General features: G+C 37.8%; 1 protein-coding gene across 1 annotated transcript in view; it reads right to left on the reverse strand.

Moving 5' to 3' along the window:
* Nucleotides 1-12959, reverse strand: part of LOC150101877 (serine/threonine-protein kinase ATR-like) — an 860597-nt gene that overhangs the window by 106849 nt on the left and 740789 nt on the right. Inside the window, exon 52 of the mRNA XM_090399924.1 lies at nt 2599-2728. Within this exon, the coding sequence (XP_090256050.1) occupies nt 2599-2728 (130 nt within the window). The remainder of the gene's footprint in view (nt 1-2598; nt 2729-12959) is intronic.

Consider the following 12959-nt stretch of genomic DNA (forward strand, 5'->3'; position numbering starts at 1 on the left):
ACGAAAGCCATATCTTCCTTCTCATTTAAACCAAAAGTTTGGAAACAATATGTTGACGATATCTTCATTATTTGGAATCATGGGCACACATCTCTCACAGATTTTCTTCATCATCTAAACATCCAACATCCTAATATAAAATTTACTGCTGATCTAGAAAATAATAACTCCTTAGCTTTCCTGGATGTCATGCTTACATGATGCTCTGAAAGATTAAAAATCTTTATGCACAGAAAACCTACTCATACTAATAGATCTGCATAATCTTTCTCATCATTTTCCACCACAAAAACTAGGAACTATATCTACCTTAGGACACAGAGCACGCTCTCTCTTGAATGAACCAGATGAACTACAAAAAGAAATAAATCACCTCACTCTTATCTTTAAACAAAATGGATACTCTGAAAAAAAACGATTAAGAAATTTCTTCTGGATCCTCCTAGACAGTACACAACAGAAACTATTAATTTTAAAGGTAGCATCTCCATTCCATACATTAGCACAGTCTCTAAAAAATTAGCTAAAGTCCTTAAAAAATATAATATCAAGACGTTCTTCACCACACTTCCTAAAATCGGTTCTCTAATCAGCCACCCAAAGTCTATTCATCACAACATAAAATATCCAGGTGTATATAAATTATGGTGCGATTGCAATATTCCTTATTTTGGACAAACTAACAAATCTATTGAACAACGTATAGAAGAGCATAAGAGAGACATCTCTTACAAAAGATCTCATGCAACTGCATTATCCAGTCATGTTCTTTTTTCAAATAATCCTAATGATGATCAACAAAGCCACTCCGTTTGCTGGGATAGATCAGAAAATATCTTTTGCTGTGATGATGAGTTTGAGAGGAAAATTGTAGAATCAAGGGAAATCCTGCTGAACCCTGTCCACTTAAACAACAATTTGAGTTATAACATCCCAGATAGCCATGCTGCAGTTATTCAATATTGGCGTTCACGTGAGCCTGCACGCACACTTGCAATAAACAATGGCACACCTGTTAGAACAACTTGAAAAAATACAACGTTTTTTATGTATCAATTACGTGTGGCAATTTTTACCTGTAATTTCCAGTTTGTTTAGATATTTCAATGTTTATTACTATTCTTTTCCTTTAAGAATACCTGAGGAAAGCTGTTATAAGCCGAAACTAGTCGTATTATTCTTATTAAAATCTTTATCAGTTATCTCGGTTTTTAAAATGTATCACAACAACCAAGTAAAAGCGATTATCACATACATATATACAGGGTGTTCGGGATAAATTTGACATATTTATAATTAATTATATTTTTCCGTAAGTTACATGTATTAACACACACTTCTCTTCATTTAAAAGTTTGGACCCTTCTTCATTCATATACAAGATGTCAGAAAGGATGGATAGCTGGAACCCACCTGAATCATGGAAGAGAATAACTTGTATCATGATGATTCGTGCCCGCCATCAAAATAAGGATATTACGACTGCTGCCCAATGCTCCCTGAATACAGTAAAAACAATCAGGCATGAACTAGAGACTTGCAATGGTGACTACGAGGATGTAGCAAGAAGAAAGATCCCTAGCAGACGATCTGATTGCGTTCGTACAGCAGAATTCCTCGCAAATCTGCAGGAACAGGTGTTGAAGAACCCTGGCATTGGAATTCGGGCTTTGTTCGTGGAGTTGCTAACTGTAGTCAAGCCCTGGATAACAAGGGTAGCCAATGGTAGGCCGTATGTATGGCAGCAGGATTCGGCCCCTTGCCACACCTCTGGGAAAAGTCAAAAATGGTTGTCTGAAAATTTCTACGACTTCACCAGTCCAAATGTTTGGCCTCCAAACTCCCCAGACCTTAACCCCATGGATTATTTTGTATGGGGCGCAGTTGAAAAAGACACCAATCGCACTTCCAGTAATACAAAAGCCCAGTTAATGGATAAAATTAAAACAGTTTTTGCGGCCCTTCCCAGGGAGACTGTAGCATCAGCTTGTTCGAGGTTCCGAAGCAGAATTGAAGCTGTGATCGATGCTAATGGTGGTTATTTTGAGTAAATCTTGTTGATAGTATTGTAATTAACTCTGCCTGTAATGTTTTTTTGTCAATTCATTAAATTTAATAGATACAAAGAAGATTTTCTTTTTCCTTACGAAACTGTCAAATTTATCCCGAACACCCTGTATATATATATATATTGATGTTTTATATTCATATGGAATATTCCAAATTAAAAAAAAATTATGTAAAATGCAGACTTCATTTTCAATGCGAGACTTTTCTGTATAAAGGGATTTTTGTATGCATCTGGGAGGTTGTAGCTCAAGTTATTATTTAGATGAACAGGATTGAAGATGATTTCTCTATATTCCATGATTTTTCTCTCTAGTTCATCATTGCAATGGAAGATGTTAGTAGATTTTTCCCAGCAGACTTTGTGACTTTGGTTTTCAAGTCATATCCTTTTCTCGGCTAATCCTAATGATGAAAACCAAAGTCACAAAGTTTGCTGGGAAAAATCTACTAACATCTTCTGTTGCAATGATGAACCAGAGAGAAAAATATAACACAATTCTGTATAACATAATTTAAAAAACTACTTACAGTATCTTGGAATCCTTGAATGTACACACATTTTTGAGGGAAGGGATTATGATCATTCCCAATACTTGAATCACTGGGAAGTATAACAGATGTGGTAGACTGAAGTGGTAGTAAGATTTGGCTAAAAGAGCTAGAAATTTTTGAGATAATAAACTATCTAAATAAATAAATAAAACAGAACAGTTAAAAATAAATATTTAACAAAAAAGTAATAAAGCATATGAACTCTAGAAATATTTTATTTGGTCTTCAGCATTATTTATTAAACTTTATTATTTAAAATCAATCTACTGATCTTTTATGAAAAATTTTATTTGACAAAATTATTTTCTTTACATTATTTATTTTTAATATGTCTTCTGTGAAAGATTATAAATATACATTTTATTAGTACTGTAGATGGGGTAAAGATTTTGTAAAAAATATTTTTATTTATTTTTTAAATAATCTGGAAATCATGTTCTAGAGATCACATATGAAACTTTTGCAATAATAAGTAATGCAGTGGTATTGCATCGATCATTGATTTACTGATGCTTGAACATTCCCAAATGCCCAAACATCAATAACTTAGTTGAAAATCTTCAATAATAGTAATAATAATTATTATTTAATTGGGAATAACTATGATGTCTAACGACTGATCACAGGAAGTGTTTACTAACTGCAATACATGTTATGCCGCTTTTTAAACTTTTTGCTGACAGAGGACAGAGCATTCACAACTGCCTCTGGCAATGCACTGAACTCATTCACTCACTCAATCTTTCTCTCTCTACATAAAAGATCTAGTCCATATGCTGTCCATTGCAGAACAATTTAAATAGGCTGTCAGTATGGGCAAAAGATAATGGGTATCCATTTAATGTGGAGAAATGTAAAGTTATGTATTTTGAAATAAACAGATTGTAAGCTGTGTATCACATTGACGGCACTGTGCCCCAGTAAATAGATGAAGTTAGAGGTTTAAGGGTGGTCAGACAGAGAGTTAAAGTTTAGAGGACATGTTGCTAAGGTAGCCTATAAAATTACTTGGCTATTGAAGAACACATAAATAGGTAGAGACAAGGAATTTGTTATTCCTCTTTATAACGCTCGATATGTACACATCTGGATTACTGTACTCAAGTCTGGTCACATGGGTTTCTTGGGGATGAGGAAGCAGTGGAGAAGATTCAGAGGCAAGTGACTAAAATGGTGAGTGATCTATTCCCTCTGAAAATAAATTGAGGATGTGTGGAATGCAGAAGTTGGTTGATAGGAGAAAAGGAGGGGGATATGATAGAAACATTTAAATTGCTTAAAGGGTTTTAAGCAATATAAGAATGATGTTCTGATCACTCCAGCCAAGTGCCGAAATGTTTCAGAAGCACTTGGATGGAGGGGCCAAAACAAGGGGTCATCCCTGGAAGTTGAATAAAGTGTGGTTAGTAGGGATGTGAGTGCTTTGTCTGTAAATGGGTTCAAAGAAAGGTACGATAGATTGTGTGGATAGTTTCAGTCTGCCACGATGAGTTTTTGGACTCCATGGAGATGCCTGTACAATAATAATAATATACCCTTGCTAACCATGCCCTTACATAATCACCAGGTGGGACCCTCCTTTCCCACCTTGTTCTCTAATCATGTATTGAAAAATTCTCTTTTCTGTCTGTCAGCTCAACTTTGTAACACACAAATCTTCGGTCTATCCTCATATGGAGCACTCAAGAAACCCAGGTAAATAAATCTGTGGACAATGGTTTTAACATCCACATCTTAACATATTTCTTAATAATAAATTTAGTTTAATCCTTTATCCAAGTGTGAGCAAACAAAGTTTGCACCTGAAAGTATCTTCAGGACTGGGGTAAGGTAGTACAACACCGGGAAACTCATTGGAAAGGTGGAGCAAGCTAATATCACTCCTATCTCGGTATCTCCCAAAATGCAAAACACATCTCCTTGCGGATATGTATAATGTTATGCATTAAGGGGAGGGCCACTACCCAGACTAGTTTCGACCTTTATTGAGGTCTCTTCAGTGGGAGCCAGTAGGTAGAGATGACTTGCTATTGCTTCTGCCTGGTATCTCCATGTCTGGGTCTGGCTCCCACTGAAGAGACCTCAATAAAGGTCAAAACTAGTCTGGGTAGTGGCCCTCTCCTTAATGCATAACATTATACATATATGTAAGGGGATGTGTTTTGCATTTTGGGAGATACTGAGATAGGAGTGATGTTAGCTTGCTCCACCTTTGCAACGAGTTTCCCGGTGTTGTACTACCTTACCCCAGTCCCGAAGATACTTTCAGGCACATACTTTGTTTGCTCACAGTTGGATAAAGGATTAAACTAAATTTATTATAGTCTAACCAAGTGAAAAATAAACTTTCAACATCTTTCTCTAAATCCAGAGTAATTAAATAAAAAGGTGGCACACCATTTGGCAACTCTTATAGGTAGAGATGACCTTGCTATTGCTTCTGCCTGGTATCTCCACGACTGGGACTGGCTCCCACTGAAGAGACCTCAATAAAGGTCGAAACTAATCTGGGCAGTGGCCCTCCCCTTAATGCATAACATTATACATATCTGCAAGGAGATGTGTTTTGCATTTTGGGAGATACTGAGATGGATAATGTTAGCTTGCTCCACCTTTGCAACGAGTTGCTCGGTGTTGTACTACCTTACCCTAGTCCCGAGGATACTTTCAGGCGCAAACTTTGTTTGCTCACACTTGGATAAAGGATTAAACTAAATTTATTATAGTCTAACCAAGTGAAAAATAAACTTTCAACATGTTTCTTAATATCCAAGTGATCCTTTGAGCTTTTTTACCAACCTTTGCAATATGTTTGCTGAACTCCTTTGTTTACCATTATGACCTGATCCTGGCTTCATCAATTCTTATAGTCTAGTTCAATCAGTACAGCACACAGCTTTTAATGTTTTCATACTAAAGTGAATAAGTTAAATTTTCTATATTAAGCTAACAATTACTATGACAAGACCTCCCTTCTGAAAGTCATGCTATCTTCCTGGGGTATCCTATTATTCCTATCCACCCATTCCTGAATTCTGTCGTTAAACTTTCCCGATATTGTACCACCACTCCTGAGATATAATTGGTGTATAACTTGTTACTTCTGTCATGGAGTATCCTTGAGATAACAGAACTATCTAGACCTCTTTCGACTACCTTGGAACTCCACTTGTGCTGAGGTACTACCATTTCTCTTGCACTTACCCACAACATGTACAGGCCAATATCCTATCAATCTCATCGTTTTGTTCTCCATCATCACAGAACCAGGTGACTATATATGAGCACAACAGTACAGATGTGATCTTATCAAAGCTATGTAACGTGGAAGAATAACTTTCTTATCCCTACAACTTAATGTTCTATTCATCAGGGACTCTGCAGCATAACTGGGAAAATGATGGGACAATTGCACTCTTTAACTGGTAAAAGTAAAGAGGAATGTGTTCTGTAAATTGCATGCGTTCTCTGGCTGATTTGCATATAGGCAAATCAGCCAGAGAATGCATGCAATTTACAGACAAAAATTACTGCTGGTATGTTATATATGCCACTATGTATGTGTGGTAGATAGTGCTATTGTGTGCAAATGGATGATGAATTAGTGAGATGATGAGTTGTGTGGGGTGAAGAACAAGGCATACCCATTTTTCCTTATCAAACTCTGCTGTCGCTCTAAATTAAAGATACCACGAAATTTATAATAAAATAAATTAATTAAATAAAAATAAAAATAAAAAATAAAATAATTAATTTATAGAATAACCAAGTGGAAAACTTCCAACTGCTGTCACTATATTTCAGAATATGAGCATATTGCTGAAGCAAGACCTATCTTTAGCATACCATGCTCTCCTCTATAGAGGATCAAAGTGCTATTTACCTATCCCTGAATGTAGGTCCTAACCAGCTTATCCAATCCTTTAATGATCACTGCAGAGATACTATCAGTCTATAATGGTTGCATAAATTCTAACCCTACATTGTATAATATAATTATCTTACCCTCCTCCTACTAATTAAGTTGAAGTAATTAACTAATTTGAAAGGATGTTTGCTGATAATGCAAAGTCGAGTAGGGTAATTGTTAATCAAAGTAACGTAGAGAGCTTGCAGGATGCTTTAAATAGGCTGACAAAACATAATGGATGTCAATCTAATGTAGGAAAGTAGAGTTATGCATTTTGGGATACAAAGATTACAGGCTGGGTACCACATTCACGGAACTGCACTCCAGGAAATCGATGAAGCCAAGATTTGGGGGTAGACTTGAGGTTTTGAGGGCATTGCTAAAGTGGCTAGAGTAGCTCATAGGATTACGTAGTTATTAAAGAAAACACTAAAAAACAGAGATAAGGGAGTTATTATTCCTCTTCATAAAGCCTTGATAAGACCACATCTAGATTATTGTGCTCAAGTCTGGTGACTAGACTTGAGCACAATATTGATGAGGAAGCGGTGGAGATGATCCAGGCAAGTGAGCAAGATGGTGAGTGGTCTGTGGAATGTTTCCCATGAGGTAGAATAGAGGGTCTCTGGATTGCAAAAGTTGGTTGATAGGTGAAAATGGGGAGGGATATGATAAAAACATTTAAGTTACTTAAAGGATTTGCAGGGGAAATGTTTCAGTACTTTGGCTAGGGGTAGGGGAGGAGTAGAACAAGAGGCAATCCCTGAAAGTCTGGTTAGCAAGGACGTGAAAACTAGATTTTTTGCTTGGAGAGTGGTGAATGAATGAAATGGATTGCCTGAGTCAGTTGTGAGTGCTTTTCTATTAATGGTTTCAAGGAGAGGTGTTAAAGATTTTGTGTTGATAGTGTGGATATCCTACAATGAGTCTTAGGACTCCATGGAGCTGCCTATGCTATTATAAATAATAATTAAGAAGCATATTCATATCAAAACTCAAGTTAAACAAAAAGATTAAAAGTTTATTTTTCACTTGGTTAGAGCAAAATAAATTTAGTTTAATCCTTTATCCAAGTGTGAGCAAACAAAGTTTGCGCTTGAAAGTATCTTCAGGACTGGGGTAAGGTGGTACAACACCAGGGGCACTCCTTGCAAAGGTGGAGCAAGCTACCAGCACTCCTATCTCAGTATCTCCCATAATGCAAAACACATCTCCTTGTGGATATGTCTAATGTTATGCATTAAGGGAAGGGCCACAACCCAGACTAGTTTCGACCTTCATTGAGGTCTCTTCAGTGGGAGCCAGGCCCAAGTGGAGATACCAGGCAAATGGGAGATACTGAGATAGGAATGTTGGTAGCTTGCTCCACCTTTGCAAGGGGTGCCCTGGTGTTGTACCACCTTACCCCAGTACTGAAGATACTTTCAGGCACAAACTTAGTTTGCTCACACTTGGATAAAGGATTAAACTAAATTTATTATACTCTAATCAAGTGAAAAATAAACTTTCAACATCTTTCTTTAAATCCAAAGTAATTTATTAAAAAAGGGTGGCACACCATTTGGCAACTCCTATAGGTAGAGATGACCTGCTAATGCTTCTGCCTGATATCTCCACTTGGGCCTGGCTCCCACTGAAGAGACCTCAATAAAGGTCGAAACTAGTCTGGGTTGTGGCCCTTCCCTTAATGCATAACATTAGATATATCCGCAAGGAGACGTGTTTTGCATTATGGGAGATACTGAGATAGGAGTGTTGGTAGCTTGCTCCACCTTTGCAAGGAGTGCACTGGTGTTGTACCACCTTACCCCAGTCCTGAAGATATTTGCAGGCGCAAACTTTGTTTCCTCACACTTGGATAAAGGATTAAACTAAATTTATTAAAAAGATTAAAAGTAACGATAATTCTGTAGCACAATTCTTTAGCCTGCATGCTGATATACCATTCAATTCCAATGAAATGTTTTTATTATTATTATTATTATTTCGGGAGACTCCAGGAGTCCTTAGACTCATCGAGGGAGGCCCTAAACATCATGTCCACACATCTATCATAATTTGCCTTGAACTCGTTCACCATCATAGCACCCACAACAGACTCTGGCAGCTTATTCCACTCATTTACCACTCTAAAAGTAAAGAACCCAGCTCTAACACCCCTGCTAACCACATTCTTGCCCAGCTTCCATAGGTGTCCCTTAGTTCTCCCACCACCAGTCCTGATCTCAAAAATATCCTCTGAATTAATCCTATAGAATCCCTTTAGCAATATTCTCAATCATATCTCCCCTTTTCCGCCTATCAGCTAGTTTCTGCAACCCACAAATCTTCAACCTGTTCTCATATGGTTCATTCCATAGACCTGTTATCATCTTAGTCACTTGCCTCTGGATCCTTTCCACTTCCTCCCCATCAAGAAAGAACCGAGGTGACCAAATCTGGGCACAGTAGTCGAGATGAGGTCTTATCAAGGCTCGGTACAGAGGTACAAATACTTGCTTGTCTCTGCTCATCAAGGTATTTTTCAACAACCAAGTGAGTTGATGAGCTGATTTAGCTACTTTTGCAATGTGCCCCCTAAACTTCATCTCCCTATCCACCAACACTCCCAAGTCCCTGGCCTCATCAATCTCTTGGAGTACAGTTCCCCCAATGTGGTATACTGCTGCTAATCTTTTCACCCCAAAATACATAACCTTACATTTTGTCACATTAAATTGACATCCATTCTCCTTAGCCCAGAACTCCAATCTATCTAAGTCATCCTGCAAGACTTTGGCATCTTCTGCATTCACTATTGCCCTACCCAACTTTGCATCATCAGCGAACAAATGAATTGTTCCACTTAGATCCTTCCCTATATCGTTAATGAACAGATTAAACAGCAGTGGTCCAAGAACAGAACCCTGCGGCACACCACTAGTCACAGGCCATCTTTTGGACTCTACTCCTGAATAAACTACTCTTTGATATCTCTCCATCAACCAACCACCTATCCATCTCACCAACCCTATATCCATTCCCATATGTTGTAGTTTACGGATTAGTATTCCATGTGGTATCCTGTCAAACGCCTTTGCCAGGTCCAGCAGTATCACTGTAAACCCATTTCCCTTATCCAGTTCAGCCGTCACCTTGTTATAAAACTTGAGCAAGTTACTGAAGCATGATCTACCCTTCACAAAGCCATGCTGTCCCCTGTACAGTATCTCATTTTCATCAATCCATTCCTGTATTTTTCCCTTGACTACTTTCTCAAAGACCTTGACAACGACTCCTGATATGCTGATCGGTCGGTAATTTGCAACCGTAGTCTTGGATCCTCCTTTATGCAGTGAAACTAATTTCCCCTCTTTCCACACCTTCGGGACTAAACCAGACCTGAGACTCAGATTAAACAACATGGTCAAGGGCACTGATAATTTCTTAGCTGCTTCACGCAAGACCCGTGCCGGTATACCATCCAATCCCACAGATGTATTCACATTAAGGTTCTGTAATAGACTAGTCACCTCCACTTCATTCATCACTATTCCCATATAAACTAATGGTTCCTTCATTTTTTCAATGTCACCACCTGGATGATATGCTTTTGCAAAGTGCGCGCTCATTAACTCCACTATATCGACTGATTCAGTGACCTCCTTACCATCGTCATTCCTTAAAATCATTTTGCTGTGTACAGTTTTTTTCTTACTTGCAGCATGTTGAAAGAACTGTTTGGGATTCTCTTTTACTTGCATAGCTAGTTTTCTTTCATAATCCGCTTTTGCTTTTTTTACCACACTCGTTACCTTTCTGGCCTGCACTTTATACTGTTCGTGTGCCTGCAGGTCACCCCTTTCTTTAAATTCCCTCCACAGTTGTTTCTTTTTTTGCAGCTCAAGCTTAATGGTGTTATTCATCCATTTAACCCCTACTTGTTTTACTATTCAGACCCTAGGTATACAATCAGCCATAACCTCCTGTAAATGCTCCTTGACCACTTCCCATGCTCTATCGATGTCCAGCCCTTGCAGTTGTACATGCCATGGCACTGATCCAAGCAATCTCCTAAGCTTGTCATACTTGCCAGCATGGTAATTCCACATATACCCTGTCTTAATTGAAAATTCCACACCTTTAGCCACCTCCCAGGTCAAGACCTTATGATCACTCTCACCAGTAGGTGGCAACATGGTCATATTCATTACAGTCAAATTCTCAGATGCTATTACCAGGTCAAGCACTCTCACACCCCTAGTATTTTCAATTACATGCTGTCTCAGATAGTTATCCCTTAATAATTGAATAAAATCCTTTTTCCTTCCTCACATGTGTCCTCTCCTCCTTCCAATCAATGTTACCATAGTTGAAATCCCATATAATAATTACCATCCTTCCACTCATTTCATCAATTTCCCTATGCATACTATCTCCACCATCTATTCCATCACCTGGTCTATAGCAGCACCCAACTGTATATTTTATTCTGCCAGTCTCAATCTCACACCAAATAGCCTCAAATGAGCTCCTTTCACTATCCTGCGATACAACTTCAATTCTCCTTGGCTGCAGTTCATCAGCTATCATCAATAATACCCCTCCCCCCATTTTATTCTCTCTGTCCCTCCTAAACACACTATAACCTACACATTCTATCCCACTAACTATATCATCTTCCGTCAGCCATGTTTCACTAATGCCAATAACCTGTGGCCAGGAAGAGCCAATCAAGGCCAAAAATTCTTCCTTCTTGTTCCCAATACTCCTGGCATTAGTATACATGAAATGCAGTGATCCCTTAGTCCCACCCCTATATTGATGTGTTATTCTAAATGACCCATTCCCGTTTTTTGTCCTTAGTGCTGGCTCGGGTACATTATATACATTCTTACACTCATCTGTCAGTGATGTCTGACAGATGAGTGTACTTATTATATAGTTGCTTAGTCTAAATTATTATGTGAACAACTAACCATTTGCTGGGTGTAAAATAATAACCAAAATGTGAAACGGCTGACTTCTGAGACACATGGTGCCTCCCCCCCCTTCCACTGTGATGCTACGAAAGGATTCTGCGAGTGGTGCTAAGTGCCGCGCAACATAGTGAAAGCATGACGTATACATCGATGATGAAAGAGAGAAACGGTGCGGTGTTTAAAAGGAGATGTAACGCTACAAGCAAGGTTTTTAGACGTTTTCCTGCTGCTGTATTCCTGTGCCACAGAAGTCTGGCTGGTATGGAGCCTCCACGTGGGTTTCCTTTGTTCGAGGAAATTACGACCAAATGACCAAGGGAAGTTACCAGTCGGATATAAAAGCCCAGCAGATTGTGATAGTGGAAAACTACAGAATAATTCCAGTATGAAGTATAGAGGGAAATCGTATAGAAAATCCTGAGGAAGTGTGAAGAAAAGCGATCATATAAGGTTGTTGTCTGACGAAAAATTGAAGTGACCAAAGTAGCATACCAGCAAATCGGTAAGGTGAAAACTTTATGTCTACTAACTAATGAATTGAATGTGAAGATTTTAATGTGTGTGCTAAGAGACATTTCTTTGAACGGTTGCTGATAGATTTAGAAGGAAATATAAGTGTCTCATAAATGTATCTTGAAAGAGAGTGAATTACAAATGTTCTTATTTAAATCTGAGATATATGTAAAATTTGAATAGGATTGTTAAAGAGAATCTTGAATGGAATTTGATAAGTATTAAGAGTAAATTTTAAGTGATTTGAGTAGAAAATTGAGACTAAGTGATTAAATGTTAGTATTCATGTTTCTAAGATAGAAATTCATAAAAAGGGATGATTAACTGTATGTAAGAGTGCTAATACTGTATATAAAATTTAGTTGAATGATTAATTAAGTGCTTCTAAGTGTAATATATGATTTCTACATGTAATTAAAATGTTTTGTTTTAATGTGAATGTTGTCTTGCCTGTACTTGATCCTACTGCACTTGCTCATAAAATATAACAAACCACAAAAGGGTGGGAAATTGTATAATATAAGGTCATGACTGCAAGTTGTAAATTTATAGCTGAGAAGAGTGGTTGCTGACTGTGTTCTAACTCCTTGGTCTTACATGTTTAGTTTATCCTAGGATTCAGGGTGGCACAGCATATACAAATAAATTTTCTCTGAATTTGAAAAGGGAGATAGAACCAGAGCTGAGACAAAGAAATAGGCATCCGCCATTTGCATTTCTTTGTCTCACAAAACAACAGCTTCATTATTATCAGGGATTCGGTCAGTAGCGTTATTGATAAGAAAAGATTAACCTGGGAGTAATAAGTGTAGGATAGAAATAAGAGTTATAATATATATATAGTTGTAATAGAGATAAGAAAGGCACATAAAGATAAGATATGACACAACACCTGGTCATCACTATGCTAGTGATATAGTGACACAATCATCCCTTCCATCATACACTTTTGG

Source organism: Typopeltis vanoorti, chromosome 11, assembly GCF_054136105.1.
Source record: "Typopeltis vanoorti isolate ZY-2024b chromosome 11, IOZ_Tvanoo_1.0, whole genome shotgun sequence".
Lineage (NCBI taxonomy): Eukaryota > Metazoa > Arthropoda > Arachnida > Uropygi > Thelyphonidae > Typopeltis > Typopeltis vanoorti.